Source organism: Branchiostoma lanceolatum, chromosome 3 (genome assembly GCF_035083965.1).
Source record: "Branchiostoma lanceolatum isolate klBraLanc5 chromosome 3, klBraLanc5.hap2, whole genome shotgun sequence".
NCBI lineage: Eukaryota > Metazoa > Chordata > Leptocardii > Amphioxiformes > Branchiostomatidae > Branchiostoma > Branchiostoma lanceolatum.
In genome coordinates, this window is record NC_089724.1 from 8,681,714 (window position 1) to 8,696,655 (window position 14,942).

The window sequence follows — 14,942 nt, forward strand, 5'->3', positions numbered from 1 at the left end:
TTTGGTGTAAGTGATGAATGTTATTAGTGTGGTGTTGTTGTGACCTTGCCGTTGGCACAAATGGACACAAGGCCCACTGTACTAAAGGACGAGCAAGGTCCACTGAGCATCATGTTGTTGTGGTCTTGTCGAAAAGTAAGTGACGACAAGATCCCCAACGATAGAGGGTTAATATAGATTCGTTATTTAATGTGATGTTGGATTAGAAAGTGTTGGAGTCAGTAATATTGGGCGTGATTGATCGGGGGATGCTTTTGTTGCTAATGTTAGTTTACGACCACATCAACGATAAAGAAATGACACAGAAACAAGGATTTCTGCACACTTAGCACGGTGCACACTTACCGTTATAAAACTGACTGATTGTGACTTCATATTGTTGCCTTATTACTACGATCCTTACTGAAGGTCTCTATTGCTCTTTTGACCTAAATTTCCTTGCCTTTGAAATCTCTTGTCTTTATACTGTCTTACTCTGCTTACACAACATTGATTACTTTATCGCTTCGCTGCAGTCCACTTAAACAAACGAATACCCGTCAAAGATGTCAAAGAATAACAGTTATAGCACAACAATAGCAGACTTATTTTACAGTCACCGTTGCAAGTTCGGTAAGGAGTTGCACTGAAACTTCTTGGACATTATGTGACGGAGTAAAATGTTACTGCAGCTTGTGATTGCAATTGCATACACATTTGAATGGTGTTTCCACCATTTGTACATCCGTTTTGATTTGAGCTGTCATCGGCGAGGTTAACACTTGTATTTTCTTTGATATACATGCAAAATCAGCCACTAAAAGTCGCACAATAAAATAAACAATAGTAGAGACCATCCGTTTTCGTTTAGATCAAATGACGTGGACAACATGTGCACGTCAGCGTGTGAATTCTCTAAATCGTGTCAGCTTTTCTCTGGCTGTAACAACGCAATCATTTGGCTGCACACGGCTCTGATGCTGGTCAGGCATCCCCTGTGGCCTTCCTCCCTCATGTTCTCAGTGACTGTAGAAGTAGATGGTTGATCAGTTCTGTGGAGAATTCGAACATAAATATTGATGATATTGTATCTTGGGACAAAGGAAATATTTTGATGAACTTTCGTGGTCTGAGAGAGTTAAGTAAATTAATGTTAAAATTTCTACGGTTTAAAGAAAATACTATAATCTGATTTAGTACACCCATATGACACAGTAACTTACTCTTGCATGGCATGCTGGAGGCATGAAATGTAATGATTCGTGTCAAATACTTTCCTATAGTTGATAGTTGACCTTCCCAACGATATTGTCACATGAGCCGTTTTGAAAACAATTTCAACAAAAGTCAAAATCTGATTAACAACAAATAATATAAGAAAATCTCTTCACCTTCCTTTATTTCCTATGACATCTTTCACCCCATGCCAGCCAGCTGTGAGGGACAGACATCTGTAGCTGGTACACAGCTTGTATTGATTCCTACCAGTTTCCACCAAGCGCCAAGGTTTGCTGTGATGGAAGGAAACATATATCAGAAATATTCAGTATAGTTGAGCAGGTATGAGCAGCTGGGAAATATAAAGATATCATCTGACTGACGAATATGATCTGCAACATGTAATGTATCGCTACCAATCATCATCCGAATTATTCAAAATGGCATTTATCAAAAACTGGGCACGAACAGAGCAAAGCCCACTGGCTCTACATCGAAAAGTTCGATTGAGAGGAAACATAACAAGGAACCTATATAATAATGCATATATAAACGATTAGAACTTGTCCATGACTGAGTAAACAAACTGCTTGTAAGGTCACCGCTATTTTGACTTTCCTGTGATAACAGTAACAGCATATCCCCAGTAGTTATTTTTGCTGTCTGAAAGACTGACCGGCAGGGTCATGGCTGGTGACCCACACTCAGCCGCGACTTTAAAGTAAACCGTCAGTTCTAGAAACCTGTTACCTAATGCTGAATCAGCTGCGTTCTCTTGACGATGCAAATTTACAGACATGAGGCTCAGGATCCTTATAACAAGGCTGACCTCAAGGGTTGTGTGAACAGGTATAGGGATATCTCAAAAGTGACATTTCAATGAACTGTATGACATTGGGTCACACAGTTTGGCATCCTGAATTAGTCTAAGAGAAGATATTTGATATCCTATGTGTATCTGTCCGTCTGGATTACACGTGACAACATTTACGGATCATGATCAGAAGAGGAATATAGATGATCATATAGTATGAATCATGTAAATCAACATTTAGTTTTGTCATTATTCCATATCAAGCGATGTTCCTTACACATGTCACACGATTTAAAATCCTATAATGAATGCAGATTATTTATGAACTGTCTTGTGTCATTTATGCAAACGAGACATTTGCAACATAAACATATAGTTATGCATGTTCTTTATTGACGTATCCAAAATATGTGCTGTACAGGTGCTGGTGTGTGTCTGAAAAGTGACATTTCCTTGAACTGGATAACATTGGGTCATACAGATTGACGACCTGAATTGGAAAAGATACCGCACATTGTTTCTCTTAATCTGGTTTACACATGTAATATGTGTGTTGTGCAGGTGTCAGTATGCGTCGTTTGGAGACTTACGTTTTCTCTCTATACCATGTCCCCTAGAGGCCTGGTGTGCCCCAGTTTTGGGACAGAAGTAGTCAGGACAAACAAAAAAGGGTTATCTAAGCCAATTAATTGAATACGGACGTGAGTATTGCCCGTACGGTGATATCTGAAAAGTGACATTGCCATGAACTGTATGACATTAGGTCATACAGATTGACGACCTGAATTGGAAAAGACATTCGATGTCCCACGATGTTTCTCATCATCTGTATTACACTTGTGACAATATTTACTGATCAAAGGGAGAATATAGACTATTTGTCCATCGTAAGTATGGATTATGAAAATTGACGTTTAGTTTTGTAATTTTTCTATTATATCAAGCGATGTTCCGGTTTACTTATATTTCACATATAACACTATCGAAAGTCCTATAGTATATGCAGATGATTTCTGAACTGTTTTGCACCAAGTTAGACAATCATTTGCAAAATTAACATTTAGTTATGAACGTTCTTGATTGACGTATCCAAAATATGTGTTGCACACGTGCCGTTACGCGTCGTTTTGGGACTAACGTTTTCTCTGAATATCAAGTCCCCTAGAGGCCTGGTGTGCCCCAGTTCTGGGACAGAGAAACTCGTATAAAGAACTATCTAAGCCAATCAATTGAATGTGGACGTGGTGATTGCCCGTAAAGATATCGGATATCTGAAAAGTGACATTTCCATGAACTATATGACATTGAGACCTGAATTGGAAAAGATATTCGATATCCCACAATGTTTCAGAAGGAGGAATACAGACATGACAGATAGTTTGTCCATTTTAGTATGAATTATGCAAATCAACGTTTAGTTTTGCAATTTTTCGACATCAAACAATGTTCCTGTTTTCTTTTGTTCCACTTGTCACACGATTGAAAGTCCTAAAGTTAATACGAACGATTTATGAATTGTTTTGCATTATTTATGAAAATTATGAAATTTGGAAAATTAACATTTCATGTTCTTCATTGAGGTATCTCAAATATGTGTTGTACAGGTGCCGTTATGAATACTTTTTTTCTAAATACCATGTCCTCCAAATGCCTGGTGTGTCCCAGTTTTGGGACAGAAATACAGGGACATGAACAAAAAGGGGTTATCTATTCCAAATACATCTAATTCTTCTCATTAAAGTGACAAGTTTAAAACTGTTTTACACATGTCCGTCTGTAAATACTATAAGGGACAGCTGCTTAACCCGGGGTACCAGGTTCAACATACAAATATCTCTACCGCTTCCGCCCGCCTGGCGTCGCCATAGCAACCTTGCAGACGACAGTAACCTTACCGCGACAGGTCGCTCTAAGGAGGATGTGGGGCAAGGATGTAAATACTTGCATGAAATGGATCCGTCTAGCTTACTGTCGCCGAAGGTCATGGTGAGAATTTCAAACTATTTTGCTTAAAGAGAAATTACGCAACTGCCGATCATGGCAAACAAAGTTACGCACACTTGCCAATTCGGAACTATCAAAGACATGTTCAGTAGAAACTCTCGATGTACGGGGAATGGTGCATACGCTATTTAGAAATCGGCACGGGGGATACCTGATCTATCTTCTTGTCACAGCTCAACGGGACACACCTGATAAATTAATTTCAAAGTTCATTCATAATGTGATCGATTATACCTGTGCCTTCAGCTTTTTGAAAATAGGAGGCGATGCTCTAAATCAGCGTTACTGATACAGGAGTTAACTTGCCCTTCATAAACAATGGACAATAAAAAGTGCCACTAGTCTAAGTGGGGCATTTGAAGTTTTCAACATTCGGTGTTACTTTCGCTATTTTCTCAAACAACACAGATTGCGCCAGACAACACCCCGGACACTACAGCACGCGTTCGCCTCAATGGGTTACTCACTTCAATATAGCGGCAATTGCAAGAAAATATAGCGGTTTGGGGAAAATGGAGTAGGTCACGGTACTTAATTCTAACGGTGGGAACAAACATTACTGTCTCAAACATTAGTGATGAAAAATTTGCGGTGATAACATTTTAGCTGTTGACTAGTGACCGTTTAACCAGCTAAACTTAAGTTCCAGTTGACAAACAAGAATTACGGTATTGATATATACATATATGTTGCAAGTTGATATTAAAACAAGACAACAAATGAAAGGTAAGGTTGGGGGAATCATCACATAAATTTAAGACGGATTGTAGCATGATTATTGACTATTCCACGATCACAGGGCTTTCGTAAAAGTTATTGTACGTATGTATGTATAGATATAGTAGACCTAACGAAAGTCGCTGTACTTTTGTTGTGTCAATAAAAATTGTTGTATGACCCGGCCATCAATCAAGTCTACCGACAGAACAATACGCTTTATCTTTGAAACGAATAGATCTTGCAGACATAATTCATACATGTAATGATTTGCTATACGATCCGATATTACACGTATACCCCAAAACCACTGGGGTGGCGACCTCACTGCGACCTAAAATTTGACAGAGCGCTCACTGAATTTCATTGATAATTATGAACGAGTAATTTTACGCCTTGTGTATTTTGCTGTCCTTTCAGTCAGACATCTACATTCTGCATGATATCCCAAGCATGAAGTCAATGATTACACAAATCCAACTTAGGTCGCAGCAAAGTCGCAGCGCGGATCGCCGTCTAGTGGAATGGGGGCCTTAGTGCGATCGCCGTACGACTGTAAATACAGAATATAGTTTCTCAATTCTTAAAATTCAGCACCAGGTTGATTTGTATTCTTAAGTGTAAAAACTATGCTGCATGTTCAAAAACAGAAGAGCTTCAGCCAATTGTTTGCCAAAAAAAGTAGGTTTCTGCTTACCCAGCTATTCATAGTTCCTCCAAGACCCAGTAACACCGCGAGCGTGTGTGGATTGTATATTCTGCGGCGGTTTACCTTCGCGGTGTCGGCCATGCCGCCCAGGTTCAGGTTCGTCGCTTGCTTCTGGGAGAGTGGGCCGTCTCTAGACCTGTCAAACATATTTATACGGACATCAACTTTTTTTTACATTTTGGGAGTGGTTACACAACTGAACTGACCAATCAGTTATATGATCTAGAGATGCAATGTTAATATTCAAAACAGGTTAAGACGAAACAACACTGAGGTCGAGGTCACGCCACGTAGTGAAAGTAGACTACATGTCAGCGAACAGTAAGGGTAACAAACAAGACATACGTACTCTTACTAGGAACTCTAGGCTCTACCAAAGTACAATTCGTTCTTATAGCAAGGTAGTATATAGATAGAAATTGAAAGGGTTCACACACCTTTTCTGTATCCATTCGCATCTTCGTTTTGATCAACACTGCTGCACCAGAAACCAGCTACACACACCGTGAGCTCTCCAGCCACCAAATAACCAAACTGAGAAGGGTTCTTTGTTCCCTCTTCTCTGTGACTTTGTGTCTGTAATTGGCAGCCTGGCCCTGTTTCAAGGACAGTCTGCTGGCGGCGGCACATGGGAAGTTAACTGATAACTCTGGGTCATGTCGGTGGCCTTGGAATGCACACGCCAATGTACTGCGTCAGGGGGTAACCGAAGAAATGCATGTTTATGTGTGTGTCTTTCCTTATTTTCATGCTTAAAGATTATTGTGACGTATAAATGGCAAGAGTGACGGACCAAGGGTTACGGTGACGGATTAAGGTTTATGGTGACGGATTAAGGGCAAGGGTATCGGACCAAGGGCTATGGTGACAGATTAAGGGTTATGGTGACGGATTAAGTGCTATGTAGACGGGATAAGGGCAAGGCTGAGGGATTAAAGGCTTTCCTGACGGATTAAAGATTGTTATGACGTATACAGGGCAAGATTGACGAATCAAGGGTTACGGTGACGTATTAAGGGTTATGGGGATGGATCATTGGCTATGTTGATGGATTAAAGGCAACGATGAGGGATTTAAGACTTTCGTAACGAATTAAGGGTTATGCTGTCGGATTAAGGGTTATGGTGACGGATTAAGGGTAAAGATGACAGATTAAGGGAAAGGGTGACGGATTATGGTCTCTGATGGCGGATTTAAGGACATGCTGACGGATAAAGGTTTGTGGTGATGGATAAAGGGTTGTGGTGACGGATTAAGTGCTATGTTGAGGGGATTAAGGGCAACGCTAACGGATTAAAGACTTTCCTGACGGATTAAAGATTATCATGACGTATTAAGAGCAAGAGTGACATATTAAGGGTTATGGGAACGGATTAAGGATTATTAGGTCACATTATTGGCTATGGTGACGGAGTAACGGCAACGGTGAAGTATTTAAGACTTTCGTGACGGATTAAGGCTTATGGTGACGGAGTAAGGGCTAGGATGATGGATTAAGGGTTACAGTGATGGATTAATGATAAGGATGACGGATTAAGAGAAAGGGAGACGGATTAGGGTCTCCGATGGCGGATTAAAGGATACGCTGACGGATAAAGGTTTATGGTAACGGATTAAGGGAAAGAGTCATGGATTAAAGCCTATGGTGACGTATTAAGGGTTGTGGTGACGGATTAAGTGCTATGTTGAGGGGATTAAGGGCAACGCTGACGGATTAAAGACTTTCCCGACGGATTAAAGATTATCATGACGTATTAAGAGCAAGAGTGACATATTAAGGGTTATGGGAACGGATTAAGGATTATTAGGTCACATTATTGGCTATGGTGACGGAGTAACGGCAACGGTGAAGTATTTAAGACTTTCGAGACGGAGTATGGGCTAGGGTGACGGATTAAGGGTTACAGTGATGGATTAATGATAAGGATGACGGATTAAGGGTTACAGTGATGGATTAATGATAAGGATGACGGATTAAGAGAAAGGGTGACGGATTAGGGTCTCCGATGGCGGATTCAAGGATACGCTTGACGGCTAAAGGTTTATGGTAACGGATTAAGGGAAAGAGTCATGGATCAAAGCCTATGGTGACGTATTAAGGGTTGTGGTGACGGATTAAGTGCTATGTTGAGGGGATTAAGGGCAACGCTGACGGATTAAAGACTTTCCCGACGGATTAAAGATTATCATGACGTATTAAGAGCAAGAGTGACATATTAAGGGTTATGGGAACGGATTAAGGATTATTAGGTCACATTATTGGCTATGGTGACGGAGTAACGGCAACGGTGAAGTATTTAAGACTTTCGTGACGGATTAAGGCTCATGGTGACGGAGTATGGGCTAGGGTGACGGATTAAGGGTTACAGTGATGGATAAATGATAAGGATGACGGATTAAGAGAAAGGGTGACGGATTAGGGTCTCCGATGGTGGATTAAAGGATACGCTGACGTATTAAGGGTTGTGGTGACGGATAAAGTGCTATGTTGAGGGGATTAAGGGCAACGCTGACGGATTAAAGACTTTCCTGACGGATTAAAGATTATCATGACGTATTAAGGGCAAGAGTGACGTATTAAGGGTTATGGGGACGGATTAATGATTATGAGGTCGTATTACTGGCTATGGTGACGGATTAACGACAACAGTGAGGTATTTAAAACTTTCGTGACGGATTAAGGCTAATGGTGACGGAGTAAGAGCTACGATGACGGATTAAGGGTTACAATGATGTATTAATGATAATGATGACGGATTAAGAGAAAGGGTGACAGAATATGGTCTGTGCTGTCGGATTAAGGGTCATGGCGACAGATTAAGAGTAAGGATGTTCATGTACCACTGGAAGAGTTCATTCTCCCAAGGGGGTGGCTTTTACAAAACAGTCCATTTCAAAACAGTCATTCCTTGCAAGGGGAAGGAGATGAATTATGCTGTATTTCAACTACTTACTTAGAAATGTTACCTTTCCCCCACATAAGTTACACTAACGCAAACCTGTTCATATTTGCTGAAGCAGCTAATATTTATCTCTAGTTGGGTTTTGAACGTCCATTAGGACGCTAGAGGGCGCTTTTTACTGTGACAAATGAATGTGAGATACTTACTTCTCCAAGTTGTCCGGCTGTGTCCAATATCTCCATATTCATCACATCATCTTCTATGGTGATCTGATGACGGTACGTGGACTCTGGTAGAAAAAAAACACAACTTAAAGGCCTGTCACAAGATTACGTAAACTCAATCAAACTACTCATGAAATTACCCTGAAGTTCTTTTTCCAACACAACGAATACAGCGTAACGTTACATTTTTTTCACTCACTACGCCGTTAAAGTTATAGCGTAGTGAACAAAAATATATACTCTCCAAACAGAGGTTCGGCTCCGGCCGGTTTGACGTGTTTTTAGCACCCGGTACATATCCAATTCTCGATAGTAATGGTGTTATAGGCAAAGCAATAAGTGCATAGCTATGGTCTTGAAGGACGTCCTCTCGTCCTCTGAAGACCTTGATTTTACCATAGCTATCGGGAGCGCATTTATTGGCTCCTGGCACACAGGCCCCTGGCGCACAGGCTGATGGGATTTTAGCCGTGACCTGCCGTGAACCTTTCAAAATGGCGGCTTGAAAAATGCACACAGTTCTGTGCACACGAATTTCGTGTCAACATTTTAAAGATGCTGTACTTTTTGAAGTGCTGACGACCTACTAATCTACCAGAGCGGTGGGTGCAGACTAATTTGGACAAGGTATCAACAGTCTTACAGCAGGTAGGAATGCCAAAACGTCATAACTTGTACGTAGATGGTCTTCGGGGGAGGGGGGCTGTAACACCTACTAGTAGTATATTTAAATAAACTCAGTTACTGAGATATATTCTCATCTACAATCAGAAAAGTAACGTCAGTACGAAGTATATTTGGACCTAGGACGTACTTGTTTAACAACAGTATTTCCCGTAAGATAATTTGAAATCGAGAAAATAGCGCTAGCCTGAGTGTCATCTTATTATAATTTTTATCAATTAGTTCCAGGGCTGATATGAGATTCGAACCCCGGAACTAACTAGGATGACACTCGGGCTCTCCTCGGTAGAGCGATAAATTTATTGGGGCAAGTCGGTTTATAGGTTACAGAATCTGCAGCAAGTTTAAGTTGCCTTGGTATCCTCAAAAAGAAAGAAGAAGATGAAGAATTATATGGTATCCGGGCTAATCAGAATTTGAAGAAGGTACATGTAACAGCCCCCTACTAGTACTATATATGTAACTTACTTACCATTTCTTTTTAACCTCCTTGTTTTCACGTAGGGATATGGGTTGCATTTCATTCATTCTCACTCCCTAGAATAAATGCAACCATTTACGCTTCACAAACATTTTAGAATTTCAATTAGATTAGCTATGATTGATGTTAAAGCTCACTGCATCTCATGGAAATAGGTATGCAGACCCTTTAATATCCATATTTATGTCATACCTGGGCCGCAAATCGTTTGATATGGGTTTTCCAGACCATGTGATAATTTTCTGTATCACACAGGGTTCTAAGTTGTATCACACGGGCTTCCGAATATTTAGAATGCATTTTGAGCATGCCGGTTGCGCCGCCACCCAAAATTCGAATACCGGATTCGAAGGTTAGAGTCAATAGTGTTACAGTTTTTTGTTCGAGGACACAAAGCTCCCTCAACTTCAGGCGCATTCCATACTGAAATATGTGTTTTCTTGGGTTAGTATGACTAACCTCCTTGGTATGACATAAATGAAATACAACATGGTGTATTCCGGTCTGCATTACCCTCAGTCCCAGCCCTCCTCCTGTTTGTAAACCAGGTTACATTTAGCTAGCACATCAGATTTAAAATATACTAGATGCACATTCACAAGTTACTTTCACGTAGAAGAACTCACTTGTGCTAGTGGGCAGCGATTACCAAGTCCGTCCGCCTGACCAAGCCAACTGCGCCTGCCGTAGTCCACGAAATGTTGCGGTCTCAATCAGTCAATGATTGCTTAGAAATATATATTCAATCATTGTTTATCAAATGTAACAGCACATCATACTTGGTGATTTCTGGGCGTTTCCTAACTTCAAAGAGATTTGACAGATAAAGCACTCACAAGGATGGTGTGCTTGTCAAATATACACTTTAATGGAGCGGTGAACCGTGTTTATTGGAATGTTCGGCCACAAACCGGACCGGAAGTGTATGCTGTCTCATTTTTATATTGTCATAGTCAGAAATCGGAAAATGCTTACAAAAAGATTAATATACGCTAGGAAATGATATGAAGCTGCTGTAATCTATAAGCCTGTATACGTAAATATTAAATGAGCCAGCAATAATTGTGACATTCTTGGGACTACAGTGGGCAAAGCCGTCGGCTCGCAGTCGGATTTGGTGGTGCGCAGCTCAGTACCTTAGCCTGCTCGGAAAGTATGTATAGGATGCAATGTTGCGGATTTTATCTGACATAAAGGTAGGTATATTCGGTGTACTTAGACCATGTATTTTAGCAATTGTAGCGAGTCAGATTTCAGAAGGGGGAAACCACTGGGGGAGGGGGAAATCGACCTGGGGGGGGGGGAACGTCTTTAACAAAGGACCTGGGGGGGAAACACCTTTAACCAAGGAATGTTTCAAATATGTTGCAGGCAACCAGTACCCAACCTTACAGACCAGCACCCAACCATAGCGGGCCTAATTCTCCACTTAGGACTGAGGTCGGATGTGATTGGCTGTTGGTCTGCCAGGATCTCAACCCAAAATACCAGGTACCAGGTTCCCCGCCTCCATAGACTATGCAGAGGCACTTCAGCTGCATTGAGAACTGTACACAGACTTATCCATAGCACTTCCCGGTATGTCTTGTTCAATTGATTTTATCAATTGCTTTGATCAATTGATTTTATCAATTGCTTTGATCAATTGATTTTATCAGTTGACTAGAAAGTACATGAACTTGATGCTACAATAGTCCCCGGCCCTCAGGCATGAGGATGGGACTAGGTAAGGTAAGATACTAGAAACTAAATGTATCTTTCTTTATGGTAAGATTCAGCTTAGCCCTCAACACGCTTACATCATGTTCAACCTCATCTTAGGACTGACAACATAGTACATGCAGTTGTGTTTTTGTCATGTGATCTTACAATATCCAAACTATTTTTTAATTTTTCTCCAGGGTCATGAAGGCCGGTCTCGCGGAGCCTTCCAAGAAAGGCTATAGAAGCCTGGAACATGAAGCTAGGTGCAGAGGAAGACAAGCAGATGTTGGAAAGGGGAATGAGGGAAGTGATCAACCACCTGCTTCAATAACACTCCTGCATACAGCTTGCTATCTGGGCAAGTGCGAAGAGAGAAGAAGTGGGGCTGCTGGTCAGTCATCTCCTCCAACTGGAAGCATGGCAGTTTGGCCAGTACATAGATGGAATACCTGTTATTCCAAGAATGTATCTGTCATCTCTAGGTATGCCAATGGCCCAAACCAGTTTGTAGATATTCAGGAGGAACTATCGTCCGATGGTGATGACAGTATATAGCTGTATTGGATATACATGTATGTATATAATGCCACAATGAAGACATTTCATTGTATAGTTTGTACATGTAAGTATACTAATGTGTTTTGCTAATAACACCCTAGTACCCATTTCTTTGTTGCAGTTACATTGAAATGAGAAGTAAGAGATTGTCATCATAGAGGAAGGACTGTCCATCAGTCTGTGCAAAGTACAGCATAATTTAGGCATGTGTTCCTGTTAGTTATACACCAGAAATGTTAAACATGAATGGAATGGATATTGTTAGATGAATAGACATTGGAGGACATGTGTACATGTACTCTTCAATTAAGGACACATTTTTTTACCCAGTATTTTGATATATTTTGAACAACAGCATTCTTCCAAGGTTGAGTTTCATATCCTTGTTCATCAGCTATTGTTAAGTTGAACATTACTGCAAGTCCAAACATGCTATTTAGCTGCTATATGTTTTTTTTTTTTTTGTTATTGGCTAACAAGGTCCACTTTGCGATTGGAACATTAAGGTGGCAAGTACTCGAAGCTCTTTTTTTCAGGCCAAATTTTGTGTGACCTTTCCATCAAATCATTATACTGCTTGGCACCTTTTCTTGGCACCTTTACGCCCTTTCCAAGAACCAGAATGTGGAGTTAGTGTTAAGCAATATATTGTCCGAGGATTAAAATTCTATTGATGAGGAAAATTACGAAAAAGATTAGAAAATGTGTCATTCAACTTTTGCCAATTTTATTTTCAAGGCAGTAAAGATAATAAGATGTGAGGCTGCTGATCTTTTACAATTAACTGTATGTTGCATTTTAGTACTCTTACAAATCAGCTTGTCTTCTCTAATGTGTGTTCAAGAAGTGAATCATATATTTTCAAAATGTGCACTTTGCAAGTATTTTTCATTTTAGCCTAAGTCAGGTAGTACTTACATGTGGTATTGCATTAGGCCATGTTGCTTTGATTATACAGATTGCATCCTCTGGGATACCCAAAACTGATGTGAGCATGCGAATATGAACACAATATGAATGGTGGCTTGTAAAAATGTTATCTGCAATACATGAATATCAAAGCTGAACAATTCGTTTTCAATCTATTGTTTAAGTTGTCTTTCGTGTACATTGTACTTAAAGCCAGGATGTTGTACAAATCCTGTTAATGCACAAAATCAAAATTATCTTCTTTTATACCAATGACAAATGTCATTTTTTGTTGAAATTAGCCCGGGATGAACTTGAAATGAACTGTCTTCACCTACATGCTGTACAAAATAAAATGTATATACCTAGCCTTACAATTGGGATCTGTATTTTCAGTGATACATGCACAAGCTAATGGATCATTCTAAGACCTGAGACGCCATCTAATGTGCACCACTTCGTATTAAAGTTGTACCTTTACGTGTACATGTGTGTGCGGATAGTTGTTGTGATGATGAAGAAACAAGCCACTGATCAAAGGAGTGGTTGTATTTTATCAAACAATCGTTAACTAAAGTCCCATGATCTAATACCCTCACCAAGTAATGTTATCCCTTAAATAATACGCTAAACCTACAAAATTTACTCCCTGTCTCAAGAGCTATCTCAAAATCACGGCCATAGCATGTCCACGGCACGAGATATCAAACATGATATCAAAGTGTCGTTGCAGTACCCCGGAAACCCACTAGGAGGCCTATTATCGAACTTGACCGTCGTTTTCCAGATACTGGTCTCTTCTGGAGTGACTTGGCAATCACACAGAATTAAGCTGCACCGAAAACATGACTTTCCTGACATTTCTTTAATACGGTGTATATATTTCTTTACATCCGTATTATTCCATCTTCAAATCAACACAAGTAAATATATATTTAAAACTGGTACATGTATAACATACAATACTGGGTAGCTGTAGTCAACTTCAATTTTCCTGTAAAGAAAAGGGTCATAGAACGATTCTGTCGTTATCGATCAGGAACTCCGTACAAGACAAGGGTATATCCTGAAGCTTTTCTAGCTCATAACTCATATTTGACTCATAAACGCAAGTAAAACATATTTCCAACCGGGATAGCCTACGAAAGTGGGTACATGAAACTGACTTCAGTTTTCCTGTAGATAAAACGATTCCGCGGGGCCGTACGCACTACGTACACACTCTTCGGTACTCCGTGCGGCAGTATGCTGAAGCGTTTAGAGTCATAAATCGTATATAAATCAACGCAGGTTAAAAATATATCAAACCGGGATAGTCAACAATATTGGGCACCTGAAAACAACTTCAGTTTTCCTGTAGATAAAACGATTCTTTTGCAATCGATCGCGAACATGTTTTTTCTCAGTCGCACATAACAGTTACCGCGGGGCCGTACGCACTACGTACACACTCTTCGGTACTCCGTGCGGCAGTATGCTGAAGCGTTTAGAGTCATAAATCGTATATAAATCAACGCAGGTTAAAAATATTTCAAACCGGGATAGTCAACAATATTGGGCACCTGAAAACAACTTCAGTTTTCCTGTAGATAAAACGATTCTTTTGCAATCGATCGCGAACATGTTTTTTCTCAGTCGCACATAACAGTTACCGCGGGGCCTTACGCACTACACACTTTTCGGTACTCCGTGCGGCAGTATGCTGAAGCGTTTAGAGTCATAAATTGTATATAGATCAACGCAGGTTAAAGATATTTCAAACCGGGATAGTCAACAATATTGGGTACCTGAAAATAACTTCAGTTTTCCTGTAGATAAAACGATTCTTTCGCAATCGATCGCGAACATGTTTTTCCCAGCCGTTCTCGGCGGTATTTATCTGTACGGTGGACAAGGCACTTCGTGTCGTGATGGCTTATTGCTGTTGTGTGATATAACTGTAAACGAATGAACCATACCATTTTTTAATTGTTTTGAGTCGGAAAAATGTGGCCATGAATTCTAGCATACTGGTATCAATGATTAAGCCAGGCTTACA

General features: G+C 40.3%; 1 protein-coding gene and 2 long non-coding RNA genes across 8 annotated transcripts in view; 1 reads left to right on the plus strand and 2 right to left on the minus strand.

The window, feature by feature from the left end:
* The window catches only part of LOC136430050 (ras-related and estrogen-regulated growth inhibitor-like), a 43,049-nt gene that overhangs the window by 3,273 nt on the left and 24,834 nt on the right, over positions 1-14,942 (minus strand). For all 6 annotated transcript variants that reach the window (XM_066420309.1, XM_066420311.1, XM_066420312.1 and 3 more), the window contains exon 4: positions 8,551-8,633. In XM_066420309.1, the coding sequence (XP_066276406.1) occupies positions 8,551-8,633 (83 nt within the window). The remainder of the gene's footprint in view (positions 1-8,550; positions 8,634-14,942) is intronic.
* Positions 315-6,002, minus strand: LOC136430040 (uncharacterized). The gene is made up of 4 exons (XR_010754841.1): positions 5,879-6,002; positions 5,430-5,577; positions 1,371-1,490; positions 315-1,031 (listed from the first exon to the last, which is right to left on the minus strand). It is a non-coding gene; the product is annotated as an uncharacterized lncRNA (long non-coding RNA).
* On the plus strand, positions 8,875-13,390 carry LOC136430054 (uncharacterized). Its single transcript, XR_010754842.1, has 3 exons — positions 8,875-9,216; positions 11,105-11,224; positions 11,635-13,390. It is a non-coding gene; the product is annotated as an uncharacterized lncRNA (long non-coding RNA).